Source organism: Heteronotia binoei, chromosome 9 (assembly GCF_032191835.1).
Source record: "Heteronotia binoei isolate CCM8104 ecotype False Entrance Well chromosome 9, APGP_CSIRO_Hbin_v1, whole genome shotgun sequence".
Classification (NCBI taxonomy): Eukaryota; Metazoa; Chordata; class Lepidosauria; order Squamata; family Gekkonidae; genus Heteronotia; species Heteronotia binoei.
The window spans coordinates 29155607-29178392 of record NC_083231.1 but is presented as its reverse complement, the minus strand read 5'-3'; the positions used below and the strand labels follow the sequence as shown (position 1 = coordinate 29178392).

General features: G+C 40.9%; 2 protein-coding genes across 5 annotated transcripts in view; both read right to left on the bottom strand.

Moving 5' to 3' along the window:
* The window catches only part of EXOC1 (exocyst complex component 1), a 28182-nt gene extending 26483 nt beyond the window's left edge, over nt 1-1699 (bottom strand). For 3 of the 4 annotated variants that reach the window (XM_060246381.1, XM_060246386.1, XM_060246388.1), the window contains exon 1: nt 1589-1699. The gene's annotated coding sequence lies outside the window, so the exon portion shown is untranslated. Of the gene's footprint in view, nt 1-1505 lie in introns of all 4 variants that reach the window. The other variant, XM_060246385.1, reaches the window with a different exon arrangement.
* Nucleotides 1700-8522: 6823 nt separating this feature from the next.
* EXOC1L (exocyst complex component 1 like) lies at nt 8523-22298 on the bottom strand. Its single transcript, XM_060247307.1, has 3 exons — nt 22003-22298; nt 11756-11886; nt 8523-8944 (listed from the first exon to the last, which is right to left on the bottom strand). The coding sequence occupies exons 1-3, from the start codon at nt 22121-22123 to the stop codon at nt 8675-8677; spliced, it is 522 nt and encodes a 173-aa protein (XP_060103290.1). The 5' UTR covers nt 22124-22298; the 3' UTR covers nt 8523-8674.
* Nucleotides 22299-22786: the final 488 nt, after the last annotated feature.

Genomic DNA, 22786 nt, shown 5'->3' with positions numbered 1-22786 from the left:
CCAGTAGTCCATCTAGTCCAGCATCCCTGAAATGCCAACAACAGAGCACAGAAGCCAGGTCCTCCCTCAATGCTTACTTCTAGCATGATATTCAAAAGTTTAGAGCCTGGACTTGGAAGTTTCCTTTAGTTACTTTGGCTAGTAGACACTAACACACCTATCCTCTATTAATCTGTCTAATCCAGGGATGTCAAACATGCAGCCTAAGGGCCAAATCAGGCCCCCAAGCAACTGGCTCTTGTCTGCTTCCTTCTGACTCTCTCTTGCTTCTTTCTACATCTCAACTTGCTTTGCAAGGCTTGCTCAATTGCACAGGAGCTACAGAGCAAAACCTCAATTTTCTCCATTGATTGAGGCTCCTCTCCCTCCTGGTTCCCTGGGGAGGGAGGGAAAGAGCCAGAGCTTCCTTTGCCCAATTTCCTGTATCCCACAGAAGAAATGCAAAGAAAGCACCTTTAAGACCAACAAGAGCTAACGTTTTAAGCATGTTTTATTTTAAAAGTTTTTTTAAAAAAACATTTAGTCGTGTTTGTCTGTGTCCTTTATATCTCTGCTATCTAATCTTAAATAGGAACACACATGACCTGGTCCAATACGGCCTGGTCCAACAAGGTCTCATTTATGTCAGATCTGGCCCTTATAACAAATGAGTTCGACACCCCTGGTCTAATCCTCTTGTAAAGCTATATGTACTAAGAGCCATCTCTACATCCACTCTCAGTCAATTCCACAATTCAATTAGTCGTTGACTAAACAATTTATTTCATTTTGTACACTCTGAATCTACTGTCTATCAATTTCACAGAACACCTGCAAATTCTAGTATTATAGAAGAGCGATAAAGAGTTCTCTGTATCCATGCTCTCTATCCAACATATATTTTCATAAACCCATCTTCTTTTTCTCTGTTGAATATATAATAAGAACAGGGGACCAACATATGGATAACAATGTGCTGGACAGATAGTCAACATGGGTTTACTTCCAAGTGAAGGAGAACACAACTGAGCCATCCAGGAAAAAAAATTGCCACAGAAGCCCAAAGCAAAATACAAGTCCAAAGGTGCCTTAAAAACTGATGTTTATTTCAATATGAGCTTGTGTGAGTCCCAATGCACTTCTTCAGATCTGTGAAAAAAAATCATACAGGAAAGGGAGGGGGGGTTACATCAGAGACTAAATCACTCCATGAATCTTTCAAGCATAAATTTTGTGGGTTACAGCTGGAAGTTTTGAGAAGTAAAATTAGCAGTTCTAAATAACAGATGATGAGAGAAAACAGAGGCTCGAACAAATAAGCACAGCAATCATTTTTAAGTGACAATTTTAGGTGACATTCACAAACAACCATTTGCACACAGAAACCTGAAGCAAAAGCAGTAGGACTCTTGAGGCTGCTCCCCACCCCAGGGTGCACAGAAAGAGGGGACTCCCCAGGGTGCACAGAAAAAGGGGACCGTGGTGTGAGGGGAAGAGGGGAGGCGCTGGGAAGCCAGTGATCAAACCTTAATGGGACATCACCACTGAGGCGCCAGAAACTCAAGCCTGCGCCCACTCCCGGGACAGACAGCCGCTTCCCGCTCCTTACCATAAAGCTTGAGCCGGACCGAAGTCCCTTCTCCCTCCGCTCCCTCACAGCTGACACTTAGGCCGAGCTTTCCTGCCCCGCCCTCTCCTCACTTCCCGCTTCCGTTCACGTGACAGAACCGGAATAATACTGAGTCTATGTACCATAGAGACTGCGGGGAGCCGATCGCAGGAGGCGAAAAGACTGGAAACGCTTTGGTAATTGGAAAGTGCGCCCCCTATAGGGCAGGAGGGGGAGCTTTCGCGCCTTGACGTATCGAAGTGGACGGAACGGAGAAAATAAGAAGCCCTCCTCCGTCAGGCCAAGGAGAGAAGCGGCGTTGTGTGATCTCAGGAGCTATGGCCACTTTCGCTCCCCATACTTTGCTTCCCTGCTCAAATCTGCCTTTAATAGAGGTACGACCAGTGGCGGACTGGGTCTAAAAATATTGGTTGCCAGAAGACAAAGGAGGCCCACCCACAACTATAAGGCTATCATTTAATTTTTATAAGAAATAAAGTTTTCAAAAAATACATAAGTGGGAAAAGGTACAATTAAAACTTTTGCAAAATAAATATATAGTAATTACAGTGTGCATATATTGTACATTTTGCTGGCAGTATGCTCAGCTCTCCCGGCTCCAGCTGCCGCTGATGATGATTTGGCGGCTCAGCCGTGGCAAAAAAAAAAAAAGGCTGCCCCCATGGAGGGCTCCTTTGAGATGAGGGGGTCCTGTCTGGAAGTCAGCGGGAAGTGCCCCCACAGGCCCCCCTGTGGCTACAGGCCTGGTGGCATCTGTCTTCTTAAGCATGAAAGGACGGGATATGCCCTTTCTTTTATCACCGACTAAGAATGTAAACGAAGCTGGCACAGAATCCACTGGCACCTTAGATGACTGACAGCATTTATTCTAGCATGAGTTTTCATAAATCGGAGCTGACTTCATCGGACACAATGGAGCACACTGTACACAAATGTATCTCCTATGGATGTACATTCCATGCATTTGATGAAGTGGTTCTTCTGATTCACAGCAGGTCATTCTCCAATAAATAAATTGTGTTGGTTTTGTAAGGAACCACTGGACTCCTGTTTTCTGTTACAGACTTATATGGCTAATCTAGACTTAATATGCGCTAGGTAGGGTTGCCAGCTTTGGGTTGGGGAAATGATTTGAGTTTGGGGGTGGAGCCTAGAAGGTGGGGTTTGGGGAGGGGGAGAGACCTCGACAAGGTATAATGCCACAATCTACCTTCCAAAGCAGCCATTTTCTCCAGGGGAACGGATCTCAGTTGCTTGGAGATCTCCAGCTGCTACTTGGAACTACCTGGTGCATGTGGGGGAGTGGGGAATCAAACCCGGTTCTCCCAGATAAGAGTCTGAGCACTTAACCACTACACTAAATCGGCTCCCAAAAGAACACCAAAAGAGCAATAGTCTTAAAAACAATTAAGTCCCAGGTCCAGAGAAGTCAGCAAGCACCTAAAATAGAAAGACATTGGACTGTATGTTTGGAATGCTTGGGACTTAATTTTTTTAGACGATTTCTCTTTACCTGTTGAATGGTGAAGTGTTGCTGTATTTTGTGTTATTCTAATGAGTACGTATTGAGTGTTTACTTCTACTTCATAAACATTGTACTGCTTTAAGAGGTTGCTCTTCTGTCACGGTCTGGCTTTCTTGCTGGGGTGGTGGTTAGTGGGATCTGGAAGAGGTTCAAATCCCCACTCTGCTATAGAGGCTTACTGAATGAACTCGGGTTGCTCACACAGACTCCATCTAAGCTACCTCACAGGGTTGTTGTGAGGATAAAATAGAGGACAGGAGAATGATGTAAGCTGCTTTGGGACCCCACTGGGAACAAAGGCACATGGGTCCACAGCTGTTTAAAATAGTGTTAAGTACTTACCACATATCTTACAGAAGCATGAGTGTTCTGGAAAGCTATTCTGTCTTGGTAATTCCTGATTTATGTACAAGCAAAATGTGCTGCTCCTGCATCAGATTCCCAAAGCAATCCCCTGGTTGCTTCTAAACTATCGAACTCCCAGTTCAAAATTGTTTCTCTGACTTGCTACTTAAAAAAAAAAAATTCTCTCCCATGCCCTACCCCTTCAGAGCATCCATCTCAGATTCTCTTCTGTGTTGGTGAATTGCGCATTCAGGAAAAATATCTCCCATCCTTTGAGGAAATTTCAGTTGATTATCCCTGACCACCAGCAACCAAACAGCTTAACTGACGGTGGCCACACAGCACCCAGAATGATTGGGGTGTGTGTGTGGGGGGGTATTAGTTATCAACATCCTTTGCGGCTTCCTTTGGCAGAAAGAACACTGAAGACTGATGGCATCTTTGTAATAATTTATTTACAAGTGTCCACAACATCAATCTGGTCCTCATTTTCCTCAAATCCAAACCAGTTCTGCAGGCCCAATTCCTAGACAGTGCGCTTAAGCTCAGCATCCTACCATCCCCTCTGGGATGATTCCAGCTGGCTTAGGCAACATGGCTGAAATTTGCCTATTCATGCTGGCCATTAGATGATCAGGTTACACCACAGCCTAAAAAAAGTCATAGCGTTGCCAACTTGGGATTGGGAAATTCCTGGAGATATTTGGGATGGAGCCTGGAGAGGGAAGGGTTTGGGGAGTGGAGGAACCTCAGTGGGGTATAATGCTGGCATCCACCTTCCAAGGTAGCCATTTTCCCCGGGGGAACTGATCTCTGGAGTCGAGCTATAATTCCAGGGGACCCCCGGCCACCACCTAGAAACTGGCAAGCCTATTTAATTCTCCACTTTGCCAAATGGCCCAGTGTGGCTCAGACTTATTTTATGCTATGTGAGCTAGTCAATAGAAGTAGTTCTGAAATACTTGCCATTTTGACAAGCAATTTATTTTTCCTTTAAATTCCATTCTTTCATCTAGAACAAATTTTTACTTATGGTGGTAAATCAACTCTCTCCTTGGTGCTGTCTAGAAATTTATAAAGCTTTTCATTCTTTCTTCCCAATGCCCTTGCTGTTGATAAAACTGTGCCCTAATTCCTCATTGGTAGTACTAAATACTTCAATACCAAATATTTAAAACTGTGTGGTGCAAGCATTTTTTTAAAAAGCAGCAGCGCAGGGAACAATTCTCCATTAGCATTGGAGTGGATTATATGATTTGAGAGACTGGCTATTTATAATTTTGCTGACTGCAGATCTGCAGGGAAATTGTGCGCTACCATCCCAAACCCTTACTGACATGAGAAAATAATCCCACAATACCATTGGACTAGCCTGAAGACAATATAATTAATCTTTAAGGGGACAATCCTAAACAGGTTGATTCAGACACCAGTCCAATTTCCCAGGAAAATGTTCTTAGGATTGCACTGTGGTGGTGGTCAATGTCCCCTCTAAGCTGAGTTAGCGTGAGCTAGCTCACAGATTTTTGTCTTGGCTCAGGAAAGATGACCCCGGAGCACAATAATTTGTGCAGACTCTGCATCTTAGAGGGAACATTGGTGGTGGTGGAAATTATTGTCAAGCTGACTTATGGCAACCCTACAAGGTTTTCAAGGCAGTATCCATTCAGGTGGTTTGCCATTCCCTGCCGCTATGTCATCTCTCAACCAAATGGTAACCAGGGCCAACCCTTTTAGCAGCTGAGATCTGATGAGAACAGGCTAGCCTAGGCTAGGCTATCCAGGTCAGAGCGGGTTGTATGTATGGTTCCTAAATCTTGGACCAACCTGGAAATATTTCCCTGGGTTTGGGAGCTACTTTTTGCCCATTTTTTTCCTGCAGACCTATTACTCTGAGAACATTTAATGTGTTATGAAAGGTAAATACCAGCCAAGCCTGGTTTTCAGAGGAGTATACTTGTACAATACGCATTTTGCAAACACATACATGTGTCACATCCACATATGTACAACAGTACATCTAAAAAAATAATGTAAGAAGGAACCCAAATTTGTCAAAATGGAAGTCACAATTAAAGAACTGTTTTTAGTGTCGTCTTGAAGCCAGGTTTTATATGATTGGAAATGGATAGCTGGAATACACTAACATTGTGGTTGAAAAATCCAGTTATACAAAATTGGTGTGCCAATATGTAAGAATTTGCTTCTGAGAATGTCATGTTTAAAATATTTTCAATGACATCATCCTCAGTGCAGCTAACTAGACTTTGTGATTTAGGGTGTGATCCCTGACTCACTTGCTTTGTCTCACTGAAATCAACAGCACTTATTTCCTAAGAATGGAACTTACTTCCAATAGGACTTATTTCTTAGGAACTGAGGTAGAGTCTGTCCCATGCCTAGCACTTGGCCTTTTTCTGATCCATAGTTTGTAATATGTAATAATAATGTCCCCTTCTCCCCACAGCGTAATTGCAAAATCCTTCTCCCAAGAAGTGAGATCTTTCTGGTAAGAGTCTCCCAACTTTCAGAAAGTACTCTGTTCAGTTTATTCTTACAGTCATTGACCATTTTAGTCATTTAGAACAACCTTAAAAATACCTTTGTAAAAGTCCCAGAAAGTACTCCTATCCCACATGCTTACAAAGCCTATGCAGGTCTACTCAGAAGTAAGTTCCATTATATTCCATGGGGCTTACTCCCAGGAAAGTGTTCTCAAGATTGCAGGCTCTATTCTCTACCTCAGATTTTCTCTCTTCATTAACCTAGAACCTGTTCAGACCATGAGAACATGTAGTGACATCAGAAATTCATACCTGACACAAAAGGTCTATTTGAACTGGCCCCTTCATAGAGAGACTATACAGGGCTACAGCAAAACTTTGTGCCATCATGACCACAGAAAACACAGTGTCTTTATATATAGTCTTCTGCGTACTCCAAAGCTGCTGGTGGTAATTGTGGACTAGCCCATAGTTTATTGATGTTCGTATTTTGAAGCACAGGGCATTAGCATTTGTTCACTCTAAATCAAAACCAATAAAACAACCTTATAACAATTACATTATTATTACAACACAGTCTTATGCAATAAACACAGATGTTTGCGCTAACATGCAAAGTGGGCTTAAATTAGCTCCTTTTCAGATATAGCAGATGAGCATATATTATATCAGCTTTTCACAGGAGAGGTATTCAAGGTATATACTGTATTATTGTATTATTTCTGGAACATATACAATTTTTTTAGCTGCCCTGAACTTGTGAAAGGTGCAGGATATATGTTCTCTTTTAAGAATAAACATCCCTAAACAAGAGCAAAAGTGCTTTCAAGTAACACATTAATCTTCAGCACAAAAATGCCCGTCAAAGATACCCATTACTTGTATATCTCATGAACAACAAAGGTATGGACCATTTACAGTTGGCCTATTCATTCATTTAATTCTTAACAATGCCATTTTTTCCTGCAGCACTGTGGCTTCCTCAAGTCCTATTAAGTAGAAAATTGAATTTGCTGTAAGGAGCTGCCAGACTGTATCTGAAATGAAGCTTATATTTTCTGGGCCTGCAATTTGAACACAGCTGATGTTAAAATAGTTGTCTGTCTCTTGTGCTTTCTATCCTGCAGCATTCTCACGTTCCAGAGGGGTAATCATGTTAAAACAATTAAGAGTCCTTACAGGCTATATTGGGAATAAACTTACATGGTTAAAGCCAGAAGATCCAGGAAGTGGACATTTACTCAAGCTTTCACATATGTAAAAGGCTAAAAGTCATTTCCAGAAAGATAGAAAATTCAGTTTATAATCAAGCATTCCATCAGATCCACCATTGAAAGAAAGATCCTCAAGGACGAGCCAAACCTCCCCCAACCTGGGGTTTCTAGGTCCCCCTTGGTTACCAGTGGAGGATGGAGGGGTAGGGTTGCCAGATCTGGGTTGGGAAACTCCTGGAGATTTCAGGATGAAGGCTAGGGAGGATCAGTGGGATACAATGCCATAGAGTCCTCCAAAGCATGATTTTTCTCCAGGGGAACTGATCTCTGTAGTCTGAAGATTACCTGTAATTCTGGGGGATCCCCAGGTCCTACCTGGGAGGCTGGCATCTTTATCCCAATCCCTCAATACATTCCCCTAACCAGAGATACTGAACACACACAGCACCTTAAATATAGTCTCTTACATAATGGCAAAATTGTACAAAATCTTTTAAATTTTATACAGCAATGCATAAGCAAAAGGATCATAATTATATACAAGATTATTTAGCGCTTGTTTCCAAAATCTGCTAAATCCACATCACAGCTAGCTGCAATCCAGATTTAATTAAAAAAATTGTTATCATCTAACCCTGCAGTTTCTGATCCACAAAGCCAAATTTCAGCCTACCAGTTATGTTTTGTGCTCTCTGAGATTCCAGACAAGCACAGTGTTACGAACTTCTAGGCTTGCAGCACAAGCAGGTTTATCGAGGCTCCGACACACCACAAGTTGTGCAGACTTGCTGTAGTCAGTCCCATCAAAATGGGCATTGAATTAATGTGGATTGCACCCTAAACTGTTAGATCAACTGGATGAATCAAAATGAAAAATCGTCTTCTAAAACTGTAACAACTCCTCTGAACAATTAATTGCATGCACACATGCAGGGAAAGGCAGCTTCTTAATTCATTTTATCTACTTTATTTATGTTCTGCCTTTTACCCCAATGAAGACCCAAAGTGGCCTACATTATTCTCCTCTCCTCCATTTTATCCTCACAACAACCCTGTGAGGTAGGTGAGGCTGAGAGTGTGAGACTAGTCCAGCCACTCAGCAAGCTTCTATGGGATAAGTGGAGATTCGAACTCGGTTTCCCAGATGCGAATCTGACACTGACCACTACAGTATGCTGGTTGCTTCCCTGAGCACCACTTCACACCCAGAATCTTCAGGGAACTACAGTTCCCATAATCCTTTAGGACAGGTTGATATAAAGTAGGTTTTTAGTGTAGATGTCATCTGCCACATGTGATTCATTGTTGAAATAAGTAGGCAGGAATTTAATATTTAAGCACATATATATTATAATGTCTGACATTCTGAAATAACAAATGCTTAAACAGTAATGATAAAGGAAAAAATATAACTGCTTATACAGTACTGAACTCCTGCCAGAAGTTTTGTTCAAAATGTGACAAGAATGATAGTTTCTCACCCTATTGGCAGAGGACACAGAGAAAGACAAAGAAGATTAGACGCATAGAAGCAGATCCTCATAAGAACCAAACAGTCCCCATTGTTGGATGACCAAAATGAATCATCATTGATGTAGGTAAAATCAAAGTTCACAATCTTCAGGTCTTTCTGGAGGTACATCTCATTCAATTTATTTAATGTTCGTGCAAAGGAATATTTAGATGCACAGCTGTAAGCTTCCCAACTATATACTTTCTTGAAATGCATATCAAACCATGGATTGTCCTTTAAAAAAATAAGAGAGAATTATTATTTATGCTACAGCACTGAACACTCTGCTATACTAAATGTGCTATACTCAACCACTTCATAGCTTTTGGCACCTTATTGTGGATTCATAAAGTATGTATTAAGCCAAAATAGATTTTGGAAATACTTCCAAAATAGATTTTGGAAATACTTCCAAAATTCGAGCTGTTCCCATGCCAGTTCTTCATAACTGAGGAAGAGAAATACATTCACAGTAGTCTGCAGTATCTTTGCCCACATAGAAATTTTGCCTCCTTAAATAGTTATAATGTGCTCCTGAGATGTACTATGCTAATAATACTCTGGAGGAAATTGAGTTAAGTTGGTATCTTTTTAGAACAGCTCCTGTTGCCGATAATGGTTTTCTGTTTTTCTGAAATCTCATCGATCATGTCAACAGAACCTAGGTTTGGTTAGGTACCTACGCAACTAGAAACAGAATATCACTGGAGTGGACTTGCATTAGTGGTTTAATAGAGCCAGGCTGTGATCAAACTGTATGAACAGGAGGATCTCTGTATGTAGCCACTAGGCCAATTCACACAGATGCAAAAGAGATTCTGAACACATGGTGAATCCCGATCATGTTACACATGGGATAGAGCTTGGAGCCAGATCACAGGAGCAGAGTTATAATTTTCCCACTCTCATAATTACACAACAAAACAGCTGGCTAGAAGCAGCAGTCACCCAAAGCACATTAAACTTACTATGCACAAGAGACTAACTTAAGGTACCACATGCAAAAAGGCTCAACCAATACTGCTTTTGTGCCACATTCATTTTTCTACAAAAAAAGCCAAGTAGGAACTCATTTGCATGTTTGGCCACACCCCCTGACACCAAGCCAGACAGAACTGCGTTCCTGTGCATTCCTGCTAAAAAAAAAAGCAGCCCTGGCCACATTCAATACTTTGGAGGATGTTTACATTTCCAGATCCTGATCAGCTATTTGGACTAATAAGGATCAACACTGGGATCATCACATTCCCATCTGGACAATTCAGAATAGCTGATTTTTTTTTTAATTTATTTTTTTAAATAGAAACCCATATATGTATAGAATCAGATGTCCATATTCCTGTGCTCCCTAGGTTCCTGAAATCTTATAGAAAAGAATCAGGGCGCTTTTTTTGTAGAAAAATCCCACCAGGAACTGCATTTTAGGCCACACCCCCTGACATCACTGTTTCACATAGGGCTTTTTTGTAGGGAAAGCCCAGCAGGGACTCATTTGCATATTAGGCCATACCCCCTGACGCCAAGCCCGCTGGAACTGCATTCCTGTGTGTTCCTGCTCAAAAAAAGCCCCGTTAAAGATCATCACAACATTCTTAACAGAAGCCTTAACAGTTTACCTGAGTAATTTGTTCATCAATATTATGACAGACATTGGAATAGGTGAGTTCCTTAAAATTATTTTAGCAGTATTCTATTTATCTTGTCACTCTCACATTCTCAAAATAGGTAATTTCCTGCCTTCTCTGTCTTGTCCCTGCCTTTCACTGTGTCCTCTTAAGATTTTTTAACTTTTTCAATTGCATACATCAAGTCCGGCCCTATGTGAATCTGATTTTTTATATAGTGTACCTTGTTTCTGTTGGGAAACTAGAAACCACAGCAGCATCAAATATTGTTTTCATATAGAAATTCTTGGTATTTTAAAATTTATTTTATACCTTATCAAAATGGCCTCAGAGGACTTTAAGTATTTCAAAGAGTAATTGCAAATGGTGAGGATTGGATCCTATTACCATTCCCTTGCCAAAGTGGGAGGATGGGTTTTCTTGCCTAATAAGCTTCCTCACTGCAGTACACTGACCTACATAGCTTTTTTTTCTGTGAGGATTTCCTTTCTTCTAGCAATTCCTTTTTGGGTGGTCACAAGATTCTGCTTGGGGAGAAGTTAAGGAAAGATTTCCTTCCACCAATGGAATGGCAATAGGGTATGGCCCAATATTCATTTAACACAGACTTATAAACAACATATCTGGTAGAATGCAAATCTCCAAAGCAAACTGTGAATGCTTGTCCAATGCATTCTGAAAAGAGACATTTAATCCAACAATCCAAATACTCCTCAATTGCAGTGATGATAGAACATTTTGCTGTCAGAATGCCCAGTTTGTTTATGGAAAGGTACGTTATTCTAAGCAGCTGGATTAGCAGGGTCTCTGGAGGTCTCTCTCTCTCTGTGTTTTGTCTCTATCTAGACCAGGGGTGGCCAAACTGCGGCTTGGGAGCCACATGTGGTTCTTTCACACGCATTATGTGGCTCTTGAAGCCCCCACCACCCTGTCAGCTGGCTTGGAGAAGAAGGCATATGCTCTTTAAATCACTTTGCCAAGCCAAGCCAGCTGGCAGCTTGGAGAATGTATTTAAAATTAAAGTTGCTTTCTTTCCACCTCTCTTCCTTCCCTTCCCCATTTATTTTATTTCCTTCCTTCCCTTCCTCCTCTCTCAAACATCTGGTGTTCAGGTCTTGCAGCTCTCAAACATCTGAGATTTATTCTATGTTGCTCTTACATAAGCAAGTTTGGCCACCCCTGATCTAGACTTTATGGAGTCCAGAGCAATCGTAAAAGGTTTTTGGCAGGCACTTTCCCCTCTGTGTCCTAGACTGTGCTTATGCAGTCAAGCAAGTAGGGTATAAAGATGCTGAGAAATATTGAACCTGAAATCCCATGATACCATTTTAACATAATAACTTTTTACATTAATCATGTGCTCCAACAATTGCATCACAAACTGAAGAACAAATATGCCTTATAAAAATGCAGCACTCACAGTATCTGCTTCTTTTCCATCAATCATCTCCAGGTCATTGAGAAACCATTTTTCAGAGATTTCATACTTCTCATCAAGGCCTACTCTAAAATGTTTCACCATAGATATTTGTACTTGTTCTCCTTTGGTCACTGCAGGGAGGAAAACAAGACTATGGAAAATGGATTCTTCATTAAAGACACTGTTTGATAGCAAAAGATCAGCAGAAGTTTTTAAACTTGTTAAGTTTGGTTGCTTTTAGCCAACATACTGTCTCCCAAATCCCTATAGCATTTATCAACAAAAATCATAAGCGACAAATAATAATGTAAATAGTGTTTTTAAAGATAGTTAAAAGGTTTAAAATGTGAATGGTTAATTTAGAGTTAGTCAGGAATCCTTTGGGATTATAACAAACCTGATTTGCTCATTAGCCACCCTCTTCCCTTTTCCTCATTAAATTATGTGACTATATCACAGACATTGTGGGCTGTTTTCCGCTAAGTGGAAGCACAGGAGAATACTTTGTTTTAAAAATACCCTGTAGTTTTCAATTCTGGCATGGTGTATTAATTTCAATTCAATTTGAAAATGTAATGAAATTTTTGTTCAGTCATATATTTGCGTTTGAAAGTGTGCTATAGCTTTTGTACAATGATTCCTTGAGAGCCAGTTTGGTGTAGTAGTTAAAAGTGTGGACTCTAATCTGGAAGAAGCTGGTTTGATTCTCCACTCCTCCACATGCAGCTGCTGGGTAACCATGGGTCAGTCACAAGTTCTCTCAGAGACGTTATCTCAAGACCAGTTCTTGAAAGAGCTCTCTCATCCCTACCTTTCTCACATTATGTCTGTTGTGGGGAGAGGAAGGGAAAGAAGATTGTAAGCTGCTCTGAGACTCTGAGAGAAGAGCAGGGTATAAAACCAATCTCTTCCTCTTCTTCGTCCTCCTCTTCTTCTTACGTATACATATTCTCAGACAAATGGTATGCTATTGTGGTTTATCTGCTGCACTCACTGATTATATCATCTTAGTTATGCTGTATATGCTTGGCTAGCCTGCCATTTTACTTTGAAGTAGTCCAGCACTGACAATATTGAACATGTTTACCCACCAAATTTTTACTGGCCTGTATAATGCTGCCTAAACTCAAGTACATATGGAACTGTCCAGCGTGCTGACTGAGGCTTACAGACAGGTACGCTAGTTAGAAGACAAGCGTCTTTGCTGGAGTTCAGTGGCCAACTGTTTTCTGCGATGTAAAACAAACAAAACTGTGTGTTTGCACCTACCATCTGGAACAAACTGAAGGTTCATTAAGAATTATAATTGCAGAAGAATTTGTGTGGGTAGATGTTTGGCGTACACTTAATCCAACCAAAAGGGACTATACGTTATTCTCACACAGACATAATTCATGGTCATGCATAGATATGTGCTGGATGTCGGTGGGACTAATGAAATCTTTAGAAGAAGTCGAAATTTTGCCAAACACATTTGCAGATCACAATCCAATGCAGGTGGGATTTAAAGGTGAAAGAAGGAAAACTGGATGGAGGATGAATCCCAGATTAATTGAAAATAAAAAAATGTATTCAATATGCAACACAAGAAATGAAGTTTTTCTTTCAGATAAATACACAAGACGACATCTCCCCTAAAGTATTATGGGAAACAAGCAAAGCCTTTTTTAGAGGTTTGGTGATAAATTTTACTGCTCATGAGAATAGGGAGAAAAATAAAAACATGAAAGAACTGACAAGGTGGCTGGAACTGAGGGAGAAACAGTTAAAGGAAAATCCACGGGATTCTCAGAATTCAGCAGAATTCTTACGACAGCTGTTTAATAGGCATGTGCAGTTGTTTGAAAAGAAAACTTGCAGTTTAAGAAGCTGCCATGTAGCTCGGTTTTATAGACCAGTTGCTCCTGTGTCTTCCTTGTGAAATAAAATCCCTCCCATCTACTGTTTAAAAATGTATTGCTTACCTAATAGTAAAAGCCCCCTAACCTATAAAAACCAGCATTTAGACCTATTGCTATAAGGATGTCATTTTTTTCTGCAAAGTAATTTTCTGCTTCAAATAAATTTATTTATGATCCATCTGACAGTTAAGAGCAAGATTATTCTTTTTTATTCTTTAGTGATCCAGATGACATTCAGAACAAGGTTATTCTTTTTATATGTGTTGATAGAGTAACTAGGACAGTACTGAGGGGACTAGGTTTTTTGTTGGGGTATCAACATTCTTGTCTACTCATGATTAATTCTCCTTCCTGATCAGCACAGAGGCCCATCTAGCCTCTGTACCTAACATTTTTTGATCTAGACCACATTTACATGGAACTTTACTACAGCCTGCAACTCTCCATAATGTGAGGAAAAAGCCCCCTACTTTTCATACATATGGACATCGTGATCACCAGTATGGTTGCCAGGGTGCCTGGAGTTTTGACTCTCACACATCTGCTCTAAGAAGTGGACTTTGCTTACAGTGTCTAAGGCTTATGTGGATACTATAAGCCTCAGCTTTGCAGCAGCGTTCTACATCTGGAAGGGTGTTAGCCAGAACTACAGATGTGCTCCAGCTACTCCTTGTGTGCTCAGTCTTGGCCGCTGCAGTGGAAGAAGCCAGGGCACCATGTTTACCAAGGGCTAACACCACTAGAATCCATTTTGCTTTCCTGATTCCATCTCCAGCATCTGCTTCAGCTTTTGCATAAGCTTATCCAAGCATACCCTGCCAGGCTGGACTCCATTCCTTCTTAGTGGGACACACCCTGTGTCACCCTTGGCCTGCAAGCAACCCATCTGCCCCATGAATGGATTAACAGCTCAACTAATGTTCCTGATTGTCTGGCAATACCCTAAACAATAGCTCCTGACCAGAAGATGATGAGAAAAGAGGAAGAACATCTCCTGTCATAAACAAGTCTTTTGTCCAAACCGGGTGATACCTAGGCCAGTATTTGATTCCCTATTGTCACCTTTTCAGATAAGTCCATCTAATCTTAAGTGTTCCCCACCCAGTAATCACTTCTATTCATTTTTCCAACTCTCATTTTGGAGCCACCCCATGGCCTGTTCTAATCAGGAAAATTCTTTCAGGTACTCAGGATCCAGGCAAGCTCATTGGTCAAAGCAGGTATCCAATGAGGCACCACCAGGGAACTTGCTATTGGCTCTGTAATGGCCCGGCCCTCCTGGTCATCACAGAGCCTCCCCTCTCTCCTCCCTCCTCCCTCCCAGCACCTAAGGGGTCTAAGGGAGTCTATTTAACCTCTGACCCAACTCCACTCATGTGTGCTTCTATCAGCAACCCACATTCCGCTGCATAGATCCATCCCCAATTCTGGCCACAGTTTTGGGCCCATTTCCCCTGTCCTCTGAACTCGCCATTGGAACCTTCCTCAAGACTACGATGGTAAATATTACCCTGTCTGTTTACCCTTATATGTTCCCCTATCAATCTATCTGTGTTTCTTAGGCCTGTGTGAATGTGTGATTGTTTTGTATTTTTATCTTGTGTGGAAGAACTATTATTCTAAATAAATTACAATTGGTTTTTATTAAATTAGAGTCCTTTTTATTGAGCAATTACCCTCTGGATGGTTGAGCCTGGTATAAATTGGTAAAAAGATTCCTAATGAGCCAGGTGCCCACCTAACTCGTTTTGAGGGCATTTGGCCTAACAATAAATTTGCTTCTACGGGGGACCCAGAAGAATGCCATGAGGGGTATCTACAGCAGAAAGGTGGAACTGGCAATCGCTAAATTAGTCTCCATCAGTGGCTAATCTGATGCTTCTAGGAATATACAGGAAACTTCAGGAGATACACAAGCATACACAACATTTTGGAGAGAGTTATAAAACTGAATTTTTAAAATAGTAAAACATTGCATGGCAGTTTGCCTTTGGCTGCCAGATGCTGTGTGATGACTAACATCTGACCTCCATGCACCCTAAATGAGTCAGTTGTGGTTTGCCATACAACAAAAAGCCTTTTAAACTAATTTATGAGTTCAAGGGGGGGGGGGAGACTATGATCTTATGCATTCATCGTGTGTTGTGTACAGAACCTACACGTGCACAACTGGACTAGGGAAGGTTGGAGGGGTGAACCCTTCAGAGTACTCAGTGATACATCAGCATAGGTGGTGATGCTATAGTTTAGCATGGTGCCTCATCCAGAATGCTACCAGTTTTAAGGCTGTGTGCTGGGATTGAGAATCAGGATTGGGATTCTGTTAGTGTACCACCCACCTCATTGCCTAAGAGTCTCCCTACCTGACCTGACCAAGCTAGTCTTGGGATGGAGCAGAGGACTCCTAGGCTGGTTGTGCTGGGGGACTTCAACATTCATGCTGAGGCTATCTCGTCAGGAGCAGCTCAGGATTTCATGGCCTCCCTGATAACCATGGGACTCAGGTAATAACTGGTCCTACACATGAAGATCACGCTCTTGATGTGGTATGTTATTCTGGGCAGGAGGGATGTGATCTGAGGGTGCCTTAGTTGGCTATGGTTCCTTTGTCATGGACAGATCACTACCTGCTTGGGTTTAGACTTACAGAGATACCAAGACTCTGCAGAGGTGGGGGATCTATTAAGAGGATCTGCCTCTGGAGTCAAATGATGGCTCCAGGGGATTTTCCTGTTGATATGCTTCTACTAATTCCCTGGTTGGGTATTTCTTCATACCTCTGGAATGAAGAAATGACCTGGGCAGTTGTCACAATCACTCCCAGACACCCCCTCTCGGCTGTTAGAGCCCAGGTAGTCCCTTCGCTTATTGAAGGAGATGGGTGATGGAAAAAACAGGGGAGATGGCTAGAGTGACTTTGAAGGAAGACTCAAACTGAATCCAATAGGACATGGGCAGAAGCTCATTTTAAAGCATACTCTGTGGCACCAATGGTAGCAAAAAACCAACACTTTTCTGCCACCATTGCACAATGTAGGACAGTGGAACTAATCCACAAAATCAGAGGCTTAGTGGGATCTGGTCTGCAAGAAGTGGCGGACTGCTCAGTGGCCCACTGTGACCATTTTGCTCAGTACTTTGCAAATAAAATCTATCACAGCCATTCCAACTTGGATTCTACATTAGCAATGACAAGGCTAGATGGTGCCAGGGTACCAACTTGTCCAATTCTATTAAGTCTGATCCTTGAAAATTTGAGGCCTAACACCTGCTTGTGTGAGCCTTGCTCTTCCTGGTTATTTAAACCTGGGGAGGGAGGCACTGGCTGAGTTCAAGAGATAGTTAATGCTTCCTTAAGAGAAAGATTGGCCACCCCAGCCTTGAAACAGGTTGTGGTGTGTCCATTTCTACAGAAGCCCAAAATGTTCAATTCTTGGGCAAGGTGATTGATTGGATGGTGGCTGAACAACTCCAAGCCCTCCTGGATGAGACAAATTGCTTAGATCCCTTCTAGCCTGGTTTCAAGACTGATTATGGGACTGAAACAGCCTTGGTCTCCCGGGTGGATGACTTGTGCTGGGAGATTAACTGAAGGAGTGCGACTCTGGGCCTGTCAGCAGCTTTCCATAGCACCAATCATGGCATCCTTCTGGATAGCCTGTCTGGACTGGGAGGCACCATTCTGCTGTGGTTCTTACTTGGAGTGTAGGTTTCAGAAGGTGGTGACAGAGGACAGCCATTCAGCCCTTTGGTCTACGTAGTCCCACAAGGCTTCGTCTTGTCCTCTATTCTCTGTGGTATCTGCATGAAACTGCTGAAGTAGGTCATCTGAAGATTTGGGGTGGGTTGTAACCAATATACAGATGACATTCAGTTCTATCTCGCACCTCCAGCTAATCCCAGGGTGGCTGTAGAAACTCTAAACTGGTGCCTGGAAGTAGTTTTTGGAATGGATGTGGCCTAGTAAACTGAAACTTATTCCTGGCAAGGCAAGTGCTACAGGTGGGCAGGATTTAAGGTGCTACCTGTTCTGGATAAGGTTTCACTCCCCTTGAAAGAACAGGGGTCTGGGGGTGCTCTTGGACCCAGGCCTAATTAGCAGGTGTCAGCTGTGGCCAAGAGTGCCTTTAACCAGCTTGGTTAGCCACCCAACTGCTCAACATTTATGATACATTGGCTCTGACAATATGTCTACACCTTTATATTTTGGACTAAAATTGGAAGACATACAATAGCAACATCATTCAGCACAAATGCATGTGAATAGGGCACAAAGCTAGATTCTAGGAGGCCTCATAAGCACTCTCATGCCTTGTGTAAATTGTTCTTTATTAGAAAAAAAAATTTGGCCATGCATCAACTTATACATTGTTTTATTATTGTGTCATGTGCCTATATGTACAAATATTGCTGACCACTGAAGAAACCCTACCTGGGCCAAAACAAGTAATGATGTAATAGTTCCCACTTGTTTGTATGTTTGGGACCAACATACCTGAAAGATTGCCTAATCCCTTATGAACTTGCATGACCACTTCAGTCAACTTTGAAGGCCCTGCTTTGGGGGCTCCTACCTTCTGGGATAAGGTGGGTGGGCAACTGGGAGAGGGCCTTCTTGATCATGGCACCAAAGCTTCTGAACTCTCTCCCTAGGGAGATCTGTTTGTCCCATTCGGCTGGCATCTTCTGCCAACAGGTGAAGACTTTTTTGTTTAATTTGTCATTTAATCAGTGATCCCTCCTTTGTGACCAATGCTTTATGTTCTGCACATATGCTCTGAACAGAAGCCTACTGAATGGACACAAGGTGGTTGGGGTGAAGCTGAGGGTTAGACTCCCCCCATGTATACATTACTTTCTACACATTAATTTCTACACAGACAGGGCCATAGAACTTAGCAGCACAATACAATCAAGTTCATTTGGATTCTGCCCACCTTAGACTTAAAATAGCACAAAATAGGACTAACAGTGTAATCCTAAAACGAGTTACACCCTTATAAGCTTTCAATGGACTTCTGTTTAGGATTACACTGAAAATTCTCTCGTTTAATCGAGTTGGGGATCACAGCCTCATTCAAAAATAAATTTATTTGAAGGTAAATTCCATTAACTTCAGTCAGACTGAAATAGTACTCCTATTATTAAGTGCATCCACAAAGAGGCATCGTTCAGCTTTTAGGTAGGTACACATCCTTCATCACTGGCATATGTTTTTATTTCAACAATTAAATCTATTCAAAGCAACATTATTTACAACTGCCTGAATTATAAATGTTAGGAATAAAAATAAAATTAAAGATATTAACAGGGTGAAAATTGTGATTATTAACATGTTAGTCTAATATTGAGAGAGGACTTTTTGTCTTTTATGAAAAACTTTGCTTGGTACACAAATAGCGTTGAACTCTGGCAGTTTTGAATTATGCAACAGTAGCCTTGGAAATTAGTTTTGAGCAAACATTGAGTAATGTTCATTAGGACAATATAATTAGTGAGATAACTTCTTCCCATTTTGGCTATTTTTTTAGGATATAGTGTGCAAAAAACAATATAATTAGTGAGATAACTTCTTCCCATTTTGGCTATTTTTTTAGGATATAGTGTGCAAAAAAAAGCAACACCAAACCCTTCTAATACTGATGTCAACACACAATCCTAAACACTTAACATGGAACTTAGTCTCATTCACTACCATGAGGTTTATTTTTAAGTAGGTGTGGGAAGGATTGCTGTTTTACAAAGACCCTGAATCCGGAATTCATTGGCCAATATCTCAAGAACTACTTTAGGCACACTAAAGAGCTTTGGAATGCCCAGTGGAATTTTTAAAAATGACTTTTTTTTTTAACAGCAAAGCACCAAGATACATTAAAACCTGCTTTGGAAAGTTTTATAGTTTCTAAAGTGGTTTATTAAGTGGATGTTGAAAAAAGAAAGTCCCGAAGTCTAGTATGAGCATTTTCCTTCATCCTGGTTACCACTTGGAGGGAAGAAAGTTCAATTCACCAGGTCTCATATCTGCTTAGGACAGGGTGTACAAATTTTTTAAAGCCTGACAGTATACACGAATTACCTATTGAAAGCAAACCCTAGAAGAGATGAATAGTTTCTATTGGTAAGGCAAGATTGACTGATGCTGCTGCACTGATACTGTAACTCTTCACAATCCAATTTTAAACAATTTAAAAGGCTACCCTTGACTTGTTCATAGGGATTTCTGAGATAAATATGATCTCTCTTTTGGAATGATTTTGGAACAAGAGAATGTTATAGTTCTTTTTTGCTTTCAAGCATATTGATTGAAATTTAGTTCCATTTTAAAGTTAATGGGAGCATAGAGGCCAGGGTGAAACCTTTAGTATAGCAAATTGAAGAATGTGAATTACTCATGTGGACTTCAGCAACAAAAGGCAGGTCTTGAAATCCCTTGCTGAATGGTTACCACCTCTTGCTTAAACGTCTGTCATTTTTGCTTAGCAGCACAGCAAGCAGACACTGGATGTAAATGAGAAATATGCAGACATTAACGGATAGAATGATCACGGTTTGGAAGGAAGTTTTGACAATAGCCCCTTTAAAACCGGAAAACAGCAAAAATATTAATAAGTCAAGCCAGGAACCACAAATGAAGACTGTAAGGAGCAGACTGCCTTAAGATGGCTAGCAATTTCATGTTATTAACTACAGCTCACAAAAAGATCTACAGAAAACTACAAATTCATGTTTCCATTCATCTCCTCCTTTTCTAAAAATACAATTTCTATTCATCCTTCACATTAATTCAGTGACTTGAATCAGTGAATATAATGTGGATAAGAGTTTCCTGTTTTACCTTTTCTTACATTCTACAGCCAAATGCTGCATAGATTTTCCTTCCAGCCACCTGTTTCTACACAGCACAGTTTAAGGAGAAAGCCTGAACATTTTTTTATGTGTCCTTTGAGATTTTTCATTTTACTTGGAAATATTTATCAAGACAGAACCAGTGCTTCCTTATATTAATTACATATTCCTACCAAGATTTTTTCACAGTGAGGCACTTGTTTTAAATCGTTGACTATAGTGAAATGATACAATTGAAATAATTATTGTCTCCACATCCAGGGTTACAGTATAAGGTGTTTAAGTCTGTTCCATTATTCCACACATTATCCAGTTAGGAGGAGAACAGAAAATGTGTTTCTTATGAGGAAGAAAATATATTTTCACAAGAGATTTTAAATACTTCAACCTACAGAAACTTTCACACAAATCTCCCTGAAGTACTTCCAGTTATTATCTCTGCAATATTTTCAAGTGACTTGTGGTAACATATAAGGATAAATTATTGCACAGCATTTTGTTTCTGTTGTTGAACTTCAAAACATTGAGGGCCCAAACAATGTTAAATATTTAAACAAGTCTACATCCTTATGAAATTAGAAGCAAAAGCAAAAAAAAAAATTCCTCATTAACTTGTAGAAATTAAAGGCAAGCGATGAAAAAAAAATCCACAGTCTTAGGAAATTGCTTTGTTTGTATTATATACAGCAGCAAACAAAATGTATCCAACCTATTAAAGCAAATCCATGCATCTTTCTGTTTCTTTGAAATTTGCCTCTCAGGAAAATTAATTATTAGCTCTGTACAGCTGCCAACAAACTGAAAATTCAAGGAAACCATAGACAGTGGTAAGTTTTGCTGTCTTGATACCAAGAGGTTTTAATAAGACAGATAAATTAACCCTGAGCTTACTGACCTGAAAACAAATCCCACTGAAATATGTTTTTTACTGCAGTCAGCTTTCACAAACTAGCTTGTTTATTTCTCTGGTACAATATTAAGATCCCCCCCCCACTATATTTCACTTAGTGGGATACAATAAACATTTCCAAATAAACCAAATTATAAATTTTACAGATCAAATTGGAGCAGAATGTGTAACCTTAAACAAATTTATAGCCAACTCTAGTCCCATGCATTTGGCAATTTGTTGATTTCAGTTCATTTTGCTTCCAAGTAAATATATTGCTGACTTTTTTACTCACAAATAAATTCAAGTTGAGAATTGTACAGGATCACCTCAGACCTGTTGAGTCCCTACTAAATAGCAGTTAACACATAAAATGCTTAAAGAACTTAATGTGTATTGTTTCAGTCATTTATCACAACAGTCGGTCAGGATTATCATCTCCCTATTACAGAACAGTAGTTTGCCCAAGTTCTTGTAGTCAGTTTCTGGCTGAGCTGAGCTCTGAATCAGCATTTCCTGACTCTTGGTTACCTACACATGCCAGAATGGACACTGGATAATAGAAACTCTTAGTCCGCCCCCCACCACCACATTAGGGCTGTGATATTTACCTGAAACACAAAGGTAGAACCGGTCTTGGCCAGAGAATTCAACTTCAATAAACTCATACAAGCTCTGCCCCAGAGATTTGAAAAGCTTCTTGTTAAGATCCTCCTTCACCAAGGATGACATTGCCTTGTCTTCAATCAAGGCCAATGCTGCTTGTTTCCTTTCCTCCTTGGGTCCCTCCAGGTGGTAGGTATTTGATTCAGTCACACAGCAGTCAAGCCACAGCCTCCAGTTTTAAATTTTTCAGCTTGTTGACCAGAGGAGCAGAAGTAACATCATTCAGCATCCAATCCAGCAAAAAAAGCTTTACCGCTCTACTATAATTCCTCCTGTGGGTCTTAGCAGCCCCCTGACTATCACAGGGCAGAGGCATCTTTAATACCAAAGCAGCAAGAAAGCGCCATTCGCACTAACTCATTTTTGATTCCATTATTGCAGTCAGTTAACAGCTGCCTGGAGGTATTGATTGGGATGATCCTTCCATTAAGGATATTACCACTGGCACAAGAGGAGACAAGAGCAGGCGCTACATCTCCTCACCCACCCCCATCTGCAGCACTGCTGCTGTTTCTGAATACTTAACTTTCCCCACAAGTCTACGTGCATCACTTCAGGAGCACAGACGAGCCAGCCAGTTCTTGCTGTAAAACCACCTGCCAGTTCAGAAAGAGTTTCAGCACTAAATCCAGATCTCTACTCTCGGTTGTGCCCATGGGGGGCGGGGGCAGGGGCGGGGGGAGGAAATACAGCCTATCATGGGCTATAGTATGGGAGAAAGCCAATATT

Excerpts from the sequence above, each read along its gene's own strand:
- EXOC1L (XM_060247307.1), bottom strand. The coding sequence starts at position 22,123 with ATGTCATCCTTGGTGAAGGAGGATCTTAACAAGAAGCTTTTCAAATCT. Across the intron at positions 11,887-22,002 it reads GTTCTACCTTTGTGTTTCAG|TGACCAAAGGAGAACAAGTA; the intron begins GTAAATATCACA and ends TCCTCCCTGCAG. Across the intron at positions 8,945-11,755 it reads ATGGAAAAGAAGCAGATACT|GACAATCCATGGTTTGATAT; the intron begins GTGAGTGCTGCA and ends ATTTTTTTAAAG.